Here is a 21,044-nt window from a genome sequence, read left to right on the forward strand (position 1 = left end):
ACTTTCTTTACTTCTTCTGGCATTACTTGTGGGATATCAAATTCCTCTAGACAGTTTTCTCTTCCATTATCATCGTGGGTGCTATGGGTACTGTATAAATCTCTATAGAACTTCTCAGCCACTTGAACTATCTTATCCTTATTAGTACTGATGTTGCTGGCTTTGTCTCTTAACGCATACATCTGATTCTTGCCAATTCCTAGTTTCTTCTTCACTGCTTTTAGGCTTCCTTCGTTCCTGAGAACATGTTCAATTCTATCCATATTATACTTCTTTATGTCAGCTGTCTTACGCTTGTTGATTAACTTCGAAAGTTCTGCCAGTTCTATTCTAGCTGTAGGGTGAGAGGCTTTCATACATTGGCGTTTCTTGATCAGATCTTTCGTCTCCTGCGATAGCTTACTGGCATCCTGTCTAATGGAGTTGCCACTGACTTCTATTGCACACTCCTTTACGATGCCCATAAGGTTGTCGTTCATATCTTCAACACTAAGGTCCTCTTCCTGAGTTAAGGCCGAATACCTGTTCTGTAGCTTGATCTGGAATTCCTCTATTTTTCCTCTTACTGCTAACTCATTGATCGGCTTCTTATGTACCAGTTTCTTCCGTTCCCTCCTCAAGTGTAGGCTAATTTGAGTTCTTACCATCCTATGGTCACTGCGGCGCACCTTGCCGAGCACGTCCACATCTTGTATGATGCCAGTCTATTTCATTTCTAGTCTTGTCATTCAGGCTCCTCCACTGTCCACTTCCGGCTATCCCGCTTGCGGACGAAGGTATTCATTATCCGCATATTATTCTGTTCTGTTATCGGCATGTACTTGACTTATAAGCTGAGAGGAAATGTCGTCGATCTTTTGTTTGACCGACTGCACATTTTCTATTTTTAATTTTTTCTTTAGACGTTCCAGTTTCCTTTGGAGCCACAATGTCTCGCGGGAGATCCAGGGATTATTGTGATTTTTCTTTTTAGTTGACAATGGGAGAAAGTGATCAATGCACTCTTTAACTTTTTTTTAAACCTGCACCATAGCGACACTACATCTTCCATGCTACTTGAAAAGTTATCAAAATTAAGCGAAGGTATATCAATAATTGATACATCATCGGCTTGAGAAAAGTTTCGGTAAGATAAACATTAAGATTTCTTATCTAACACGGTGTCTGTAACGGTGAGTAGTACAGCCTCGTGATCCGATATGCCAGGTACTATCTCGCAGTTAGTTTTGGCACTAATTGATGCACTGACAAAAAAAAGGTCAAGCATTGACTGAGAATTGCCTTGAATTCGTGTGCTTTGTTCCACAATTTGCAATAAGTCAAAGGCAAAAGCCATGTCCAGCATAGCTTCCGCTAGAGGGTCATGTTTTTTTCCATGAGAATGTTTCCCAGTCCACATTAGGCAACCTTCATGGTTTTTTGGGAGTGCAAACACAAACGATGAAAAAAACAAGACACAGCGAGTGACAATTCACCAAATTCATCTGTCCGCCTCGAAATTTCAGGATCTTCTTGTAAAAGGGCCGTCAGGTCATTGAATTTTTATCTGCTAAAATACTGTCTAATTGTTGTGGTTTTAGTATTGGTATTGTTGACTTGTTCTACTCCATACCCCATACTGAATTAATGTCGTGTGTAAGACATTGTATCACCCAGAAAAATGATCAAGTCTCGTAGATTAACCCTTTTGCTGTCGGACCTTTCTGGCCGTGACGCACCCCCAGTGTCGGCTTGGTTTCAGGGAACGAGCATAACAGGGAATGAACATAGCAATTTATTTTTGATTATGATTGATATACAAATAACGTAGTCAATGCTATATGCACATTTCAGTGTTCTGCAGCTGTTGTTATTAAGCATCATCATCATCATCATCAGCCTGACTATAACATCCGTTCAACATCCGAATCTGACGATGCGGAACTCACCTCTTCCTCGCATGAGACTCTGTCCGAGTCTGAATCAGAGCTCGGCTCGTATTCTGAATCCGAATTGAGCTACCGCTCCAATGAGCAGACAAAGGTCCCGCACGCTCAGCCATTCGAAAGTAAGCCATTCGAAAGGTCCCGCGCGCTCAGCCATTCAGTCGCCCACACAACGAAGAGAAAAGGGACGTTGCGTGATCAAGAAGACAGAGGGAGATGGAAAAAGGCTAAACAAAGTTCAAAGGGCTTTACGTTTACTGCTGCAAGTAGGAAGCGAGGATGCGGCGAGAGAGCGAAAGCAGCAATCGAGTCACTCTTTTCGGAGAGGCAACGGCGCGTGCGCCTGAACTTGACGCGCCGTAGCAAACATACCAACAGAACAAAAATAAAAACCTTCAAACCAGCGAAGATGGCAGAACAACCCTTGAACCCATAACTACATGTGCGCGACGCATGATCCACCGAACGCGGAGCCACCGCGCCAGTCAGCGAAGAGAAAGGGGGGAGTGGCAGTCGCACCGTACTCTTCAATACATGTACTACACAGGTCGGGGTGAATATACAAACTTGTAGAAAGAGTCAACAGATGGCGTGGCCAGTTTAGGAGCGCCAGCTTTGCAACACGCGATAGAGAATGTACCGGTACGTCAGTGACACTGTAGGGGGAAGCGCGATGACGTACCGGTACGTCCGTGACAGCGAAAGGGTTAACAAGTGTTCCATGCTTGTCTAAAGCTTTATGGAACTCCTTAACTTCCTCAGTTCCACTTTAGTTGCTGGGCTGAAAAGATTTTCACGTAAAAGTCAGGCATTTGTATTGGGTCTCGAGTTGCACCGTTTCCTTGTGAAATTTTTAAAGCGAACGCTTTACTAACCACGTCGAGCTGAGTTTTGCCGTTGCCAGCAATTTGACCTTCATTGGCAGCCTTGGCAATGCATCAGGTGACTTGCCACGCCAAACTCCGCCGCTGCCGCTAGCTTGGCGCATGCGCTCTCCGCAGCTGGGTTGCCACCCGACCATGTGACGCACTGCCCGCCTGGCTAAGAGGAGTTCCGCACTCGCTGAGCCAGTGCGAGTTTGGCTATGGATGAGAGCGAGGCCGGGCTGTCTTCTCTGAGCATTGCGCGAGAATGGGAGGCTTTGAGCCGTCATCGCCAAGCGGTGTCTGACTACCTCGCGGATATCGCCCGGCAAGCTGCTTCACTGGAGAGCGTCCGGAATGCAGCAAGCGTCGCACTGTCGAGATCAATGTAGCGACTGCGTTCACACCCTGTCCATTTGTGCTTCAACGCTGCGCATGTTCGCGGCATCTCTTTGCATGTCCTAGCACTTGCGCTTTCCCTGTGGCACAACAGGTGTCCCACTATCGAACGATGCGTGTTCACCCTAGCCTAATGACAGGCGCGTCTAGCCACCAGCCTAGGCACAGCCGTCATACCTGGCTTAACAATGATTTTATACCTAAGTGTAATAATCACAGCTAATTCAAAGGTTAACGAAGTGAAACCAGGACCTAACCAGGCTAAACCAAGCTTTCGCTCTGCATATCCAGGGTTAGCTGAGCTAAGCCCTAGCCGATCTTTTGAGTTGCTTAGATAGCTTCATGGTAAAAGAATTGGAAAGCCTTGTAATAAAAGACTTTAGATAGGTAGTTAATTATTTTTTGTTAGTTAACTGTGCATTCTTTGAGCAGAAAAAGACTAAGATAATTGATCTGTTCGAGCAAGAAGGTTGTGGACTGCATATTATGCATGAAATTCCGCAAGATAATGTGTTACAGTTTCTTGACCTTGCATTGTCTTTTCATGCAGTCATTTATGCTGGTCTTTTTATCTGAGAACAAGGTTTTTCGTCCTCACACTATAAGGTGCTGAAATCTAGTATCGCTGTCAACCTTCTGCATTCTGCAGTCATGAAGTCGTGTCACCGCCACACACTGGCATATCCATTCTTATTTCAAGACAGATTGCTGGATTACTGGCAGCTGGCTATCCTAGTAACGTTGTGATCTTGGCTGCCCACTAAAGATAATAAAAGGAAGGTGCACTTCTAGTGATTATACAAAAAGGCAGCAAAAATTTGCGGTTGTCCCTTATTTACACGAATTCTCACATATGATAAAAAAAGTGGAAAAAATTAATTTGATGCGTTTTATTTTCCTCTAGCAATAAATTGCAGCGGCGTTGCTGTGTAATTGATTAGAAAACAACAACGAGGGGAGGTCCTTTGAATAGTGGTTCTGGCGTTAGTCATGCTAATTTCTATGTCATTTGTTGACACAGTGAACACAGTGTTGTCTGGTGTATTCCTTTGTCCTGCAAAAACACTGGGCAGACTGGGCGTTGCTTGAATGTGTGCCTGCGCGAGCAGCACAATGCGCGAAAGGCTGCCCCAGGTTTGCATTCGTCTGCTCATTGCATTAAATGTGGGCGTGTTCCGGAATTTTCATGCACTTCATTACTGCGTCGCAATCAGAATTCGCAAACTATAAAAAAAAGCTGAAGCTTTTTTTTTTATAATAAAAGAAGTGACACTTGTTTGAGTTCATCTTCGATATCACTGATAGTGTGAAATTTCATTTCTGGATAGGACGTGTATATTTAGTGTAATTTTTTGCCTTCCCCTTTCTTTCCTCCTCTGTTCATGTTTTCTCTCACGTGTTTATTCCTTGTATAAATAAAGTTTAGTTCCAGTCTGCGCTCACGTCTCGTTCTTCGGGATATAACAACGAGGTTTTACTGTATATTGTGGTTCAAAATATGTGCTGTTCAATGGACAAGAAGTTATTTTATTTATTTATTTACAATACTGTAAGCCTTTTCAGGCTGTCACAGGAGTAGGAAAACAGTACAAAAATACATATAGAGAATAACATATACACTACAACATAAAATATTATATAAAACATTGTGCAATACTTGTGCAAAAAGTGATTCCAGCCATTGCTGAAAAGAGTCGGCTGACTGACAACCAGTGAAAACTTTTGAATCAAGCCTTTTCCATTCATTAATTGTTCTGGGCAAGATGAGCTTGGATATGTCTTGTGTGGTGTAGGTAAAAACAGCATAAGCACAATTAACGTGAACGGATAGTCCAGGGGGGCGCAAATACACTGTCATATCTAATTTTAAGTTCAGCTGGCAGAAGAATATTAAGCGAGCAATGTTTCTGCGAGTGGACAAATTTTGAGGACCTGCTCTGTGCAGTAAAGCCGTATTTGATTTAGTGCCAGACAAATACTTCCATAACTTCGGAGGCAAATTTTTCGTGTATCCCGTTAACACATGGGAATGCAATTTAGATACTGTAAGCTCTACGCAAACTTCACTACTAAGATTAGCAATTAAGATAGGATTTCTCAGAATTTTATGCCGGGCACATCGTAGTCGTCTTATTAAGTAAACAATATTGCAGGTTATCCAAGGATTACATTTAATTGAGTGCTTCTTTCTTTTCGGTGCAAAGAGTGACAGGCAGTTTTGAGCAAAAGATTTAAAATAATTCGATAATATACTCGCATTGTTAACGACTGGCATTGCATCAATAGGTGATTTTAAATTACCAAAAATTGAAGTGTCATCTGCATTGTTAAATTTGTACACAGGAAATTCACATTTTCTTTTAAAGATATTTGTTATTAGCATGAAGTGAAGCTAGGACAAGCTTGTGATCTGATGTTCCGTCCTCCACACCAATTTTACTCTGAAAAGCGTCCTGCAATAGGAATACCAAATCCAGCACTGTTTTGTATTGACTTTGTATTCGTGTTGGTTTATGAACTACCTGAACTAAATTATACTTAACTGTGTTCTAGCATACTTTTCCCACTATTCCCGTTGGTAGGTTCGAGAAAGTTCAAATCCCACTCGACCTCAGGAAAATTGAAGTTGCCAGTAATTAGGTGCCGACTACTTGTTTCTTAATGCCAGTAAATAATTATCAAGTTTAATTATCAGTTCACTGGATCTACCTGAGAGTGTACACAACACCAACTATGATTGTTGTTTCATCAATAAGTAACTTCGACCACACATGTTCAATCCCAGCAATGGACAGCAGGGGCAGACATTTCGATGTTTTCTTTATCAGCAATGCTACACCACCACCACTCATTTCTCTATCGCATCAAAGCATATTGTATGAGCTTGGAAACACATCAGTATTATTAACGTCACTATACTGCCAAGTTTCGGTTACATCAAGCAGATCAGGTTCATGCAATATTGCCACGCATCCTAGCTCACAAAATTATTAAGGACACTTTGTGCGTTTACATTTATCTGTATGATTTCTTCATTCTTTTTGTGCCAGCGGTCTTGTGTTGAAGAAAAATTATGGGATTTTGCATGTCAAAACCACGATCTCATCATGAGGCGAGCCGTAGTGGGGGACGCTGGAGATTTGGACCACTTGGAGTTCTTTAACGTGTACCTAAATCCAAGTACACGGGTGCTTTCGAATTTCGCCCCCATCGAAGTGCGGTCGCCGTGGCCGGTATTTGATCCTGCGACCTCGTGCTTAGCAGACCAACACCATAGCCACTAAGCAACCCCTACGGGCAGTCTTGTGCTGAAACAGTCACCTCAGACCTTTTCGTTCTCACACGTGCGTTGGATTGCATGCCCCAGTTGTAAACTGCATCATTGATAAACAGCTTATCTGGAACAAGCTTGACTCTTGTGCTACTGCACTCATAATTCTGTGAGGAATGTCAAAGCAGCCGTCTTTTATTAAGGGTTTCGTGCGAGAAGTCATCCAGCACACTTACCTTGGTTCTTTTAAAACTTTTTCTAGTTCGGGAATATGGCTACCTTTTCTTTATAATCACGGAACCTGATGATAATCGCTTTAGGACGATCGTCATTTCTTCAGCCAAGATTCTTTCCACAGATAATAGTGTTATGCCAGGACGCCCACCTAATATGTCTTTCAAAACTTTATCCTTGATTTAATTCTGTATTTCAGAGATGCCCTCCAGGCCGCCCAACACAACCAGGTTATTCATTCTTGCTCTATGTTCCATTTCATTTGTTTGCTGCTGTTGCTCATAAATCATGGGATCAATGCCATGAACAGTGGCTTCAAGCCTTTCCACTTTCACACATTGTTCAGAGAAAGTTTCAAATTCGCCTTCAATGTATGTGAGCCGATTCTCTATTTGAGTTTGTTTATCTGCGTAAAATTAACTGCAACATTTCTTCTGTAGTTGGTCCTGGATTAAGCTCGACGTCCCCAGAGGGCATAAATATCAAATATGTCTACAAAACACTCAAGAACTCTGGAACATTTCACTGGGAACAAAAGAAGAAAAAAATTATGGCACCAGGGCAGTAGTAACTAATCTGCAAAACAATCCATGCATTGTTTCAGCAACATGATTGAGACTGTGCGGCTGCTCCCGCTGAAGACTGGTTGTTGCAGGAGTGCTTTTATATCCTTGTTGTTGAGGGACGTTCCACCATGCGGGTGTTTTCAGTGAATGGTCCCAATGACATCAGCAGCTCTGATGCACGATTCAGTAGATGGCAAGTCTGAAAGTTGATCGCTCAATCCCACATTGCTGACTACCAGTGGCACAATCTGCAACACAATCCATGCCTGTTTCAGCAACATGTTTGAAGTTGTGCTGCCGCTCTCATATAAAAAGTTAAATTGTGTCGAAGATTTTCTTATACAGCTGAACCTTGATACATATAACGAAGTTGTACTTGCAGGGAAAAATTTTGTTAAATCGCAAATTTTGTTACTTCAAGGTTTTTGAAGGTTGAACAGTAAAAAGCATTCTCAGAACATTCCTGGTGGATAGTCTTTTGTCACTAATCACTTATAAACAAATACCAAGAAGGTCGGGCCACAGTGTGGTTATGAGCGCCAGCGCACGCGGTGCCGATCATGCCAAGTGCAATGCATCGGCATGGCTTATGGCATCCGAGATTAGCATGTTGCGTCACGCGGCATCATATATCTTGGACACCATGGCTGACCACGCTTAGTGCATGCAGCCGTCATCAGATGGCAAAAAATTACAAACAAAACTGCAGAAAGGTAGGGATATTCATCTCGAAAAAGAATGTTGCAGTTTTGCCAGAAACGCGGAGCATTGATGGCGATAGCAACGAGACAACTACACGAAGTAAGGTTCATAGTTTTATCGGTGTCATGCGCGCTCAGGCATAGATTACTCAGTGACCATAACATGTGCTGCCACAACGCGAGCGAACCCTTTGCACTGTGCGCTTTGCACCATGCCTCTGAATTTTGAGATTACGTGACTGCCAGCACTAGACTTGCGGGAACAAAATGCCCGTGAAGGTGCCAATCTTCACTGCAATATATTTGCACTTGCCGAAGATTACCTCCAAGGTACAGCGCATGGCCCGCATATGGACAGCCATGCATAGCTACAGCAAGGGGAGAGGGTACGCGAGTGCTAGGGGGAGAGGGATGATACACACGTGCCTCTCTTCCCCCTCTAGCGTGTGCTTGATGTGACCACGCGCTCGCCCCCTTCCCCACCCCCTTGTGCAGTAGGAATCATCAGCTCTCGTGTTTTCCTGAGCGCTCAGAGTTTACATGCACCCTGCGGCCTCCGCAAGCTGTTACGTGACAAATGGCACAGTACTGTTTCCTGAATACTGCGTCCCGGCAAGCACACTTCCATAGCATTTTTACAGAAGGTCGCTTTGTCCTCAGCTGACACTTTATAGTTTTTTGCTAGATTTACCAGCCATGCAGGCTCCAAGTACATGTTTGAAATGGCCAAGAACTTTGGTAAATCGAAACCGGATCACAAGATTACTTTGTGAAATCGTCAAAAAATACATGGTTTTCAATCGAACTAAGATCAGAAAATAAAAATAGTTTGTTACATCCCGAATTTCGTTATAGTATCGAGGTATTACTCTATTTAAGTTCATTTTCATCATCCTCAGCCTATCTTAGAGTGCAGCTCTTTGGCGCCCGTTCCCACGTTTCGCGTCGCTGTTGGCCTCATCTTCACCAAGGCCATCATCCACGCGCTGCTCTAGCTGCACACGCTCCTGCTGCTATCTCTCGTGCGTGGCGCGAGTCTGGCTCTCTTCTTGTCGTACAGTTTCATAAAATAACTACTAGAGGGAACTCTGGCACTAGTGTCTATAAAGTCCATAAATGATCTGAAAGTAAGGACATCTCCTCACTCCTCCTCCTATGACGGTGCTCCTTCTTTCGGCTCCTCCCGGGCGGTGGCGGAACCTCAGCTGGGTACAGCTACTGCCAGTGCTCTGAACGTTCGCCCCCTTCAGGTGCGCAGTGCACTGCGCGCCAGAAGGCTTTGGCTGTTGCGTTTATGACCAGAGGTTCATAAATGAGTCACTCCAATAACTGTTGGTATCCACGTTGCACTGCTTTATCGAAGCTCCTTCCACTGTAATCGCTTCGATTGCGGTGTTAGCGGTGGAGCTGGTGTGCTCAAGAGAGCTAACAGAGTGTTTTTTCTCGAATGGTGCTTTTTTATCAGCTTCATTTGAACTTCACCAAGAGATTTGGAAGAATGTACGCTTTGTATGTGGATATTTGCCTTTTACTTTTTTATAACACAGGCATGGGATCTAGGCTCTATAGGAACCAATGGTGGTGTACTACAATGGTGGTGTAGTTTGGCAGTGGCAGTGGCGAGCGACGGACACGGGCTTCCACGGCTTACACGATTTTTGCACTTCTTTCAGGACACATCGGCCATCGACAAGTTGATCCAACAACCATGCGCCGCTTTTACCATCTGCGATAACTGGCCACGCCCCCGCTCTCGGCAGTTTGGCAGTGGCAGTGGCGAGCGACGGACACGGGCTTCCACGGCTTACACGATTTTTGCACTTCTTTCAGGTCCGCTCCTGCTTTGGCCGTGTGGCTGTCATCCAGCTTTGTTCTTGGAATTTATTTGCCGTCTACGCGGGCTGAACAACTTGGTTAAAGCAGTTATATTTCTTCGACACCCAGGACACATCGGCCGTCGACAAGTTGATCCAACAACCATGCGCTGCTTTTACCATCTGCGATAACTGGCCACGCCCCCGCTCTCGGCAGTTTGGCAGTGGCAGTGGCGAGCGACGGACACGGGCTTCCACGGCTTACACGATTTTTGCACTTCTTTCAGGTTGGTGCACTTTTTTCCTGTTAATTTTGCCCTGTGGGTCTATTCTAGCGCCACTGCCGCTGCCAAACCTGTCGCAGCGTGGGTGTTCTACATAACTGTTTTTGATGACGGATACAGAGGAAGAAGTTTGCATCGCTTGCAACAAAACAATTGATACTCCTGAAAGCTTGGTCAAATGCAAAGACTGTCAGTACCCATATCATGTACAAGGCTGCTCCGGAGTTTCTGAGTCGGGTAAACCATTGAGTGCTCGTTCTCGTAAAGCGTTCCTCTGTCCTACATGTAAAACGGGGACTTCTCGTAGCGGAAAAATGCCCCCCACAGCCCAGGCTCCTGCTTTTGACATGGCCTCAGCTTTTCTAGAGCTGAATAAAAAACTAGACAGTCTAATGCCGCTGAAAGATAAGGTTGATAACATTGAACAGTCCGTTCAGACAATGTCTGACCATTTCAATGAAATCATCAAGCGTCTTGATAATCATGAAAAAGAAATTACGCACCTGCGAAAAAGAGTGGCACGGGTCGAGAATATGCGATGCGATGAACAACTCTCTCAGCTTAACACCGATTTGGACGAGTTGGAATTCCGAAGCAGGAAAAAGAACATAGAAATTCATGGTGTTGCTAAATCTGAGAATGAGAACCTCCTAGCGAAAGTGAACGAAGTGGCTAAGCAAATCAGTGTTGCAGAAATTAATGAGAGTGACATTGAGGCCTGCCACCACCTTCCCGCAAAAGCGAACAAGACACCACCCATTATTGTGCGGTTTCAACGACAAGCACAAAGAGACCAATGGCTTCAAAACAGAAAGTCTTTGGCGGGGAACGGAAAAAACACCTACCTATGTGAGAACCTGACTCGAAGAACTAAATTGTTACTTCTGCAAACAAAAGATTGGGCCAAGAAAAACAATTGCCGGTTTGTTTGGTGCTCAAACGGCAAGGTGCTTGTTTGCCAAAAGGAAGGTGATTCTGCTCAATTAATTCGAGATGAGAGTGACCTTGTGGACGTAACATCATAAACAGGTTCCATTTATGTCTGTTGCACTTAATACCCCTACACCATGATGACACCAAATGCATATCCTCTCCCATGCGAAATCAGTAACAGTGTTAAGTTCGAATTGAAAAGCCCGTCAGTACTTAAATGCTTTCACCTTAACGCTAGGTCAGTTAGGAATAAGGTAGATGAATTTTCTATTTTGTTAGACAGCTTCAGTTTCCCTTTTGATGTTATTATGATCTCTGAGACTTGGCTGACCGACAGTGACACCTTTGAATTGCCATCATTTTCAACTTTTTCCTTGAATTGAAAAACCTCCCATGGAGGCGATGTATGCATACTTGTTAATGACCATTTTAAGTGTGAAATTTTGAACGAATTCAGCTACCTGAAGGATGATGTTGAAATCCTTTCAGTTATATCAGGAAACATTGTAACGTCCGTGGTCTACAGGCCGCCGTCTGGTAACATGGACTCATTTCTTGAAATCATGGAATCTTATCTAAGCTTGGCAAAGAGCAACAAGTACGACGTGATCATCGGTGGCGACTTCAACATAGATATGTTATGTACAACCTTGAACAGCGTGAATTTTGATGTGTTACTTAGATGTTACTGTGTCACAAATATGATAACCACAGCAACCCGCATAACCCCTACATCCCAAACTTGTATCGATCTATTTTTAACAAATATTAATTCTCCACTCATTCACTCAGGAGTTACATGCTGTGATATAAGCGATCATATGGGCATATATATGTATTTTGCCAGAAGGAGGTCTTGAAACGCTACCTTGGTATAAAAGCTATGTATCAATGTGTAACGGAAGGTTCCCTAGAAAGCTTTCGCACGGACCTTCTAGGTGTAGACTTTTCTGACATATATAGCGAAGCTAGGGTGGACAGCGCTTATGACTTATTCCTCGACGCCTTCACTCATGTCTATAACAAGCATTTCGTTCCAAAATTAAAGAGGCTACCTAAAACAATAAGAAAGCCGTGGATATCACGTGAACTCTACACGCGTATTAAAGAAAAGCACAAATTATATCAACTATTTATTGATACAAGAGATACTCTTGTTCTTGAGCGCTTTAAGAAATGCAGAAATAAATTAAATTCTGACATACGACAGGCAAAGCTCAGACATTACGAAAACTACTTTGCAGCTGCATTAAATCGTCCTGATAAAGTCTGGCGTAAAATCCGGTCACTCGACTCTGGCATCTCGCAGGTTACAACTCCAGATAAAATTACAAGCGATGGCATAGAATACTCAGGTAATTCTCTTGCAGAAAAATTTAACAACTTTTTTACGGCCGCACCGAAGTCCTCAGCAGACACAACTCATGTAACTATTGATAGATGTCCCTCGTCTTTGTTTCTGGAACCTGTCTCTACAAGTGAAATTTTGTCTACGTTCAGAGGCCTAAAGAACAGTACATCGTGTGATGCGGAAAATATACAGATACGTCCAGTTAAGCACGTCATTGATATCATTGCTGCGCCATTGGAGCACATATACAACTTATGCTTAGAAACGGCCACTTTTCCAGCGAGATTGCAGATTGCTAGAGTAGCAGTCATATATAAAAAAGGTAGCAAAAATGACTTTGGGAACTATAGACCAATCAGTATTCTGCCCGTCTTCTCAAAAGTGTTCGAGAAGCTCATTCTTAAGCGAGTTGAAAGTTTTTTAAATAAACACTGTATACTTTCTGACAACCAGTATGGCTTCAGAAAAAACCGATCGACGGAACTTGCTCTTTTACACCAGAAGGAATATATCCTAAGGAACTTTGAACATAGGAACCTCGTCTTGGGAATTTTCTTAGATTACAGCAAAGCCTTTGATTGCATAAATCATAGCATCTTGTTTCAGAAGCTTGAACGTTATGGAATTAGAGGCGCAGCGTTACTCTTAATTAAATCTTACCTATCGCACAGAAGACAGTATGTCCAGATAAACGAATATAAGTCAACATTACGAACAGTTTCGTGCGGGGTACCCCAAGGGAGTATCTTAGGACCATTGCTTTTTAACCTGTACATTAATGATATCGTCAGTGTGGATACTAATGTTCGTTTCATAATCTACGCCGATGATACTAGTTTGTTTTTATCTGACGATAGCAGTAGTAAGCTAAGGACAAATGCAAATGTGCTCCTGGAGAAAATACATTTATGGTCCGATAAAAATCTTTTGTCTGTTAATACTGCAAAGTCAAAGGCAGTACTTTTTCGTCCCAAAAATGAAAAATGCGGTGATTTCGGTGAGTTATTTTATAACAGAGACCAGATTGAGTTAGTAAGGTCATTCAAATCACTTGCCGTAACATTCACCGAAAACATGCTGTGGGACGACCACATAGACGATTTAGCATTAAAGGCATCTAGAGCCATAGGATTTATAACGCGTTCCAAAAATTATCTCCCACAAAAGGTAAAGCTCTCTCTATATCATGCACTATTTCGCTCACATCTAAACTACTGCTCATTAGTATGGGGTACTGCTACACAAACCGGTCTGAAAAAACTAAGAACTCTCGAAAAACGAGCCCTCAGATTAGTTCATAACCTGCCAAGTAGACACTCAACAAAAAACTTATTTTTCAAGAACAAGATCATTAACGTTTTCAGCCTCTATGCCTATAGACTACTACGCACCTACAAACTAGAGCAAATAAGATGCATAAGTAATATATCTGACTTAGCCCCGATTGAATTATTTCATTGCACATATCCACGCCGGCATAAACCACACTGGGTATTACCAAAAGTAAGAACAAACTATGGGCGCCAAATGGTAGCATTACAACTTCCATCCTTACTTAACAAATTAATTGATGAAAATATAGACTTGGGAAGTATTAGCTGCTCTAACCTTCACAACTACTTTCTCATTAACGCGCCCCTTTGATTGTCCAACATTTAGACATCTGTGAACGTTTTTGTGTCTAATTGTGTTATAAGCGCATTTTTGGTTGCTGTTCTTTCGCTCTTTCGTAAGCGTTTTTGCTCTCAGTTGCTGTACTTGTATTTGTTTTGAATCGGATTATATTTTTTTCACACACACAGGTGATTGTGTATTTTGCGTACTTGTTTTTATACTAATGCTTTCTTTGACTTTGTATTTGCTGTCGTGACAGAGGTGCCGTCGCATGCCACTGCTCACCTGCTGTACGGGGGGTGGGAACTTAGTCAAGCGTCAATCGCTTTTATTCCCATCCCCTCCATCAATGTAATGGTGATGGAAATAAATCATTATATTATTATAATATTATTATAATCTGTCAAAGGCGTGTTTGCTATATTACAAAAAAGCTTGGTAATACACCGGGCCTTAATTTCATGATGCTGTAATTGCAAAGGATTTGGCTTTCAAGTTGGTTTTTGGTGAAATGATCCAAAGATGAATAAGTGAATATTTGGTATGGCACAACTTTTTGAAAAATGATACAAGGCCCAGAAGAAAATATATGCCGTGACATCTCACCAATAATTAAAGAAAGAAGAACTGTTGATATATCAGCCCACCGTGTGCGTGGCCGTAACAATTTTATCAATGCTGAACGTTGAAAATGGTCTGGGTCATTGCGCACCTCTTCGTTAGAGGTTTCTTTTACCCGGCCTATCCGTGTTAAAAATGTTTCAACCAGCTTAGATTTGCCCGACATTTTTGAACCCAATATAATTTACATTGCCTAGGCACAGTAACTGCCGACTTTGGAAACAACCCCGCAAATACAAATATATGCACCATTGCGCGCTACATAAGAGCTAGACCTGCACCAGCATGAACAGCAGGGTCTCAAATGATGAGAACCACCGTTTTAGTCTCGAGTTCCTCAGCGGAGTCCAACTAAAAAAAAAAAAATATGTCTAGCAATGCGCGTCACTTCAGTAAGCAATACGCGTCACTGAACAGCTGGTCGAACTAACATATGAAGCGTAACTTTCTTGTCTAAGCCTAGCAGCGGTCTCAACTACAACAAAACAAGTATGCCAAGCAATGTGCGCAACATCATAATGTAGCCTGCCGAACCAGAAGCGCGAACAGCGGGGCTCAGACAACATGAAGCATGGCTTTCGTAGCAGCAAGTGAACGTTTACAACTACAACCGTGTTGAACATTATTTAGTGCAAAGAAAGGCTGCAGAAGCTCGTGCTTCTCACCAAATCGTCCAAAAGAATACGAGTGACTTCTGATGAAGAGCCACTTCCTCACAAAGGCGCGGGTCCCGTGCATTTTCAAAGTTTGCTCGGCGGATCCTCTGCAGCCAAATCTTTTGGTGAGCCACATTGCTTCTTGCGGCTGGAGTAACGAAAAGTATTTTCCCCTAGCCTCCTCGGTTGTTGCACCCATAAGCACAATATAGGCTAGGCAACACCGCAATACGTAAACAGCACCAGCGCTAGCGAAACGCTGCCCACCAAAACTCCGCCACCAGAAACGAACCGAAGCATGATTTCGATACCTGGGAATGGTGCCGGCGTCTGCTACGGACCAAAAAAGCACACACTAGCACGTGACCAGGGCGCTTCTACCAATAGGAGGGTCGACTCTTCGGAGGTGTGGCAGGCGAGAGAGAAAGCAACGAAGTTCACAGGAAGTCGTTACTTTCTTTACTCAGGGGCAGCTACAGGAGCTGCAATGGGAGCGGTTGTACCAGCATGGGAGTTATGGGAAGCACATGGATTTGCCTAAATTTCGTCTTTCTGGCTTCAAACGGTTTTGTGGCTTTGTAAACTCGTAATTTTCAACAGTGTACTGTGTAATATGTAATTAAGTAAGCATTATTAAAATTGTCTGACGGCAGGATTTGAACACAGGACCTCTAGCACAGAAGCCGTATATTGAAACCATTTAGCCACGGATACGTGCATCGAGAAGTGATGTGAAGTGCCCTTATGTATTTATCGCGGGCATGAGACGCTTTGAGACGCTTGGCGTGTTTCATTTTGTCCACGTTGACAAGCTCAATTGTTGCAATTAGTAGCGATTCTGCGTGTTCTGTATGCGGTTGGCCTGTCGTTGAAATAAGGCAGCAGCTGTGCTCAAAGATCGCATTACCAAGAAGCGTAATCGGCGGCCATTCTTTATGTCCACTGCAAGGCGAAGGCCTATCCCAGCGATCCCCAATTACCTGTGAATTGCGCTAGCCGATTTCAACTTGTGCCTCCAAATTTCAATTTTCATCACCCTAGCTAGTTTTCTGCCATCCTTAACTGCGCTACACTTCCCTTCGCACCCATTCTGTAACTCTAATGGCCCACTGGTTATCTGCCCTGCACGTTAAATGGCTTCCCAGCTACATTTTTTTCTCTTAATGTGAATTAGAATATCGGCCATCCCTGTTTGCACTCGTATCCACACCACTCTCTTCCTGTCTCTTAACGTTATTCGTAACAGTCTTCATTTCATCGCTTTTTGCATGGTACTTAACTTGTTCTCGAGCTTCTTTGTTAACCTCAGAGTTTCTGGCCAATATGTTAACACCGGCAGAATGCAATGGTTGTACACTTTTCCTTTCAATGACAGTGGTAGACTCCCAGTCCCATGATAGGTGAGACACCCTGTATATATTGGGAGGGCACCATCATCAAGTGATTTGGAACATGTCTTTTGCGCCCTTTACATTACTCAGCGCCAAGAAGGCAGTTGAATGTATGTTGTGGCCATATTGTAAGAACTAATGATGCATATAGATCATTCATGACCTTGACAAAGTCGTTTGGTGCATGTTTTGATGCTGAGGTAATGTGGTAGATAAAATAAGTGAAGAGCACATACTCGTGAACACTTGAGCCAGCCAGTAATCTTTGAATCTACTGGTAATCCATTGAAAAAAACCTAGACTTGCACAGATGGCTGTGACTGTTCATGGCAGACAGCACAGGCCGTTGCTGCCTTTTCCAGTTCACATGTGCAGCCATATTAGAAGGTTTGTTAACATCAAATATTTGTGCAAATGCTATTGAGTTTTGCTGTCTACAGCCTCAATGCTTTGTTGAGCAAGTCGCTAAATGTTGACAACCAAGATATTTAATGCAGCATAGCAAGGCAACTGTAGGAACAGCACTACCATGTCAAAGTGTTGCTTGTTTGCCATGTTTTCTAATACCTGCCGACCATGATTGGCTTTGTACGATATTGTTTGCCAATGGCCAAAGTTGTAGCGAAACTTGGTTGCATCAGTGCAAGTATGGCTTGTACTGGGCTGCCAGTCTTGAGCATAGAAACACAAAGGTTTATCACTTTCTCCTGTCTGCATCTGTTATCACTTGTTGCATTATTGTCCACTGGGAGTAACAAGTCAATGCTCCCAAGATAAAAAAAAGAATTCAACGAGCAGCGTGATTGCATTGTAAATGATTAATTTGGTTCATGCTGATTTCATGTGGGGAGTTTAAGGGAGACAGGCAACTGCTGCTGTGCTTATACAGTTATGTGTACCTCACCCACGTAGGTGAGTCTGTGGAGGCACTATTGTGAGGTTCTGTGCTACAAGGCAGGCTTGTGCTCATTGGTGAGTTTGACTTTTATCCAATGCAGATATTGTGTTTTTCGGCGAGAGGCTGCCGGACCGGTTTTTTGACCTATCTGAAGAGGTAAGAGACTCCCTCTTGCTCGGTTATGCTTGACCATACTGACTTAATTTGTCCTAAATGACCTGCTCATTACTGTGCATAAGGCCATTCCACAGAACCATTAATTTTAATGTTCGGGAACATTGCTACCCATTCCTATATGTAATTTAAAACCAATACAAACAGTTCAAGTCATGTGCAAGATTTGTAACTTCATTTGCGGCATGCTATGTAATTCTGTCACGGCAGCATGTCACTTGCACCTTACTATTTTTTGTTAATGTCTCCTGCTGGAGCTGATTCAAAGGATCATCTCTATATAACGATGCTCCCCGTGCTGTTCTCAAATTCATGGCCTTTTCTTTTATACAACCTCAGCTTTATGGAGGCACTGCCCACGAAACACGGAAGCAGCTATTTGATGTCTAAAAGATGTCTTGGACGGCTAATTCAAAAGTCTAATAGCTATCCTGGTCAAGACCTTTTCTAGCTGTGGACTTCTACAGGTACTTCAGTAAGCCCTGCTAACATTATGCTAAAAGTTGGCTAATAAACATCTCGACGAGAACAACTTCAAGAATTGTATTAGACAATCCCAGAATTATGTAGTAGTGGCTTCTGAAGCATTATATATGCAGGCTTTTACAAAGATCTTGACAAGAACAAAACTATAATTTTATTAGACGTTGCAAGAATTGTGTTATAATGGCTTTGGAAAAAATGTGCAGGCTTTTATAGGTGTCCTTACTGCAGCATTTATAAATGGTTATCCTACAGTTGGTAAAAAGCAAAATTAATGGCCACTTCACCTACCATCCGTATGCAAGCCTCATAGTACAGTGAAACCTCGTTAAACCGTAGTTGGCCGGAGCTCGGAAAAAGTACGTACTAAAAGGTAGTACTGTTTAACCGAAATAGCATGAGATCGCCCACTTACCTGTAGAAAACGGAACTCAGAGAGAGTGCGATGAAAGGGGAAAAAACATGCAGTATTTATTCACTTCGCGCGACATAAGTGTTATTTTCGTTTGATGCCGCGGCGGCCTAGCACGACGACAGCAGCCTCAAACTTACTCAAGCTGCGTGCCAGCTTCTCAGCCAGCCCCCCTCCTCTCGGCAAACACTCGCACGGCAGATTCCTCGTTGGCGTTACGTATTCTCCGTGTACGCGCGCACTAGTGCTGCATAAGTTCCGGGGCGCCTTTTTCATTGCCGGGTGCCGGAGTTCGGAAAACTTTTGGTTTGGAATAGTTACGTTATCGCGCCCCTGTTCTCGTTGCGACGATTGCATTCACGAGGCTGACGTAACGCGCAGCTTCTGCCACTGTCGGGCCTGAGTCGCCCGTGCTGTCGCTTTCCGTGTCGTCCTCATCACTGTCGCTAGTCGACACTTCGGCAACAACAGAGGCAACGATGGCGAAAAGTCGAACCTCGTAGCCGACATCTCTTTGCGGTCGCAGCAGCGCTGCCGAGCAACTTCGCATTCCAAATGCCACACACTGTAGTCAACAGCAGATCCATGTCGCGGGCCAGCGCCGACTTCATGTCACGTTCGATAGCACAGATGATGTCTAATTTTTCTTCTATGCTGAGCACCCGGCGTCTTTTTTATCCGAGCTTCGGCATGACGCGAGTCCTTGCTTGCGCGACGCCATGACGCTCTCTGGAACGGCGTCGAAATGATGTTGATGTTGATGCGGCTTCACGTGCAAACGCACGGGGCGCTTGGAGGCCGTTGTACCGATCTCTGAGGCTTGTTCTGCCGGATCGCCCGGTGGAGACGACGCACCGCCGTGTTTGCGCGACGAAAAGTGGAAAGACTACGTTTTAACCGATGCGTACGCAATAAGCTGGTACGGTTTATGCGGATGCTAAATACATTATGTTCAATGGCCGCTGAGTCGGGGAATTGACTTTACTACTTTTAAACCGAAACTACTGTTTAAGCGGGTACGGTTTAACGAGGTTTTACTGTATATGGCATGTTAATGCATAGAACTGAAAAATAAATTGAAGCATCACATTATTTATAATAACCGGCATAAAATTTTGTAAATATGTAATAAATGGGATTTTTGTGCAATGACTCATCCAAAGCAAATGTGCACAACATGCAGCAAAAAATTACCACCTGATCTTGTGAGAAAGCGGCTTTATTGACTAATAAAATAAAGAACATGCAGAATGACTTTACATAATTTAAAAATACAATAAAGAAGGTGACCACATAAAGTGAAGATGTAGCTGTGGAAACCACAGCAATGGTCCCTTCCCTCGTGGATACGACTGCCTGCCCACGTATGTTTCCCCTGCTGCACGCCTCACGTGAAGGTTTGCTCTGCAATACAGCAGCGAAAGTAAGCCACAACTGATTTCCAATAAAGATGTGCAATTTAGTATTTCAAATAGAAAAATATGTGGCATTGCTTTGCCTCGGTCACATTTACTTTATAAATTTAAGCAATCGCTTCTCTCAAATTCCTATGCTACATGATGATGTTCAGCATTATTTTTCTGATATGACATCGTGAAAAAGCTACTGTAGAGTGCATTTAAACTGGCAAATGGTTTAATCCACACACAAACTTACAGTAGGCCATTAGCAGTGGTCATAGTTTGCAAAGAAATTTCTTAGAATAGTTATAATATTTAAGTGGTGGTAGTGGGTTGTATAGGTTGTAGCAACAGGCAGGCTTTAGCCTGGCAATCAAGGCTGGCAATTAGTACTCCTTCCAAATGTCTCTTACAGTATTACTGCGGTATTGTACCACATGTCCATAAAACCACTCTCTTTCCAAAGGGGCCCTGAATCGCTTTTCTAAATAAACGTAAAATGTCCTCACTATTAAAGGCCGCCATCACATGCCGCAAACATTTTTCGAATCCTGCCACTATAAGCAGAGTTATCGCATCAATACCAGACGCACCAATACAACACAGTGGAAAAGCCAACAGAGGACAGCAACAGCCAAAAGTTTAGTGTCGTGACACCCTGTTCTGGCCCGTGATAGACTACACCATGCAGCACACTGCTGCCATCTCAGATGCCACACGCAGCCGATGCAGCTACGCCCAGTGCAAAGATGAAAATTATTATTCTCTTTTTGAGGTTGCGGACATTTTTCATTTATTTAAAGCAAAATTAAGAATTATGTATTACTGAGGATGCTGTCGTGATCACGAAGTCAGCCAATAGCATTGGTGGGCCAGCTGCTTTCAATGTGGCGACATTGCGGAAGCGAGAGGAGGCAATTTTTTCTTGTGTTTGACATGCGATTGTAAATTTCCTGCTGCATGCAGTGCAGTAATACTTGGGTCACATGTCCCCAGCAGCCTTTACGACAGATCAGAAATGTTTTCTCACTATGTTCAAGAAGTGTTTCAGGGC

General features: G+C 43.3%; 1 protein-coding gene and 1 long non-coding RNA gene across 3 annotated transcripts in view; both read left to right on the top strand.

The window, feature by feature from the left end:
* Nucleotides 1-21,044, top strand: part of Sirt2 (Sirtuin 2) — a 299,336-nt gene that overhangs the window by 158,043 nt on the left and 120,249 nt on the right. For both annotated transcript variants that reach the window (XM_055073194.2, XM_055073193.2), the window contains one exon: nt 17,622-17,677. In XM_055073194.2, coding sequence (XP_054929169.1) covers nt 17,622-17,677 — 56 coding nt within the window. The remainder of the gene's footprint in view (nt 1-17,621; nt 17,678-21,044) is intronic.
* Nucleotides 9,669-10,060, top strand: LOC140219389 (uncharacterized). Its single transcript, XR_011895616.1, has 2 exons — nt 9,669-9,789; nt 9,904-10,060. It is a non-coding gene; the product is annotated as an uncharacterized lncRNA (long non-coding RNA).

Source organism: Dermacentor andersoni, chromosome 7 (assembly GCF_023375885.2).
Source record: "Dermacentor andersoni chromosome 7, qqDerAnde1_hic_scaffold, whole genome shotgun sequence".
NCBI classification, from domain to species: domain Eukaryota; kingdom Metazoa; phylum Arthropoda; class Arachnida; order Ixodida; family Ixodidae; genus Dermacentor; species Dermacentor andersoni.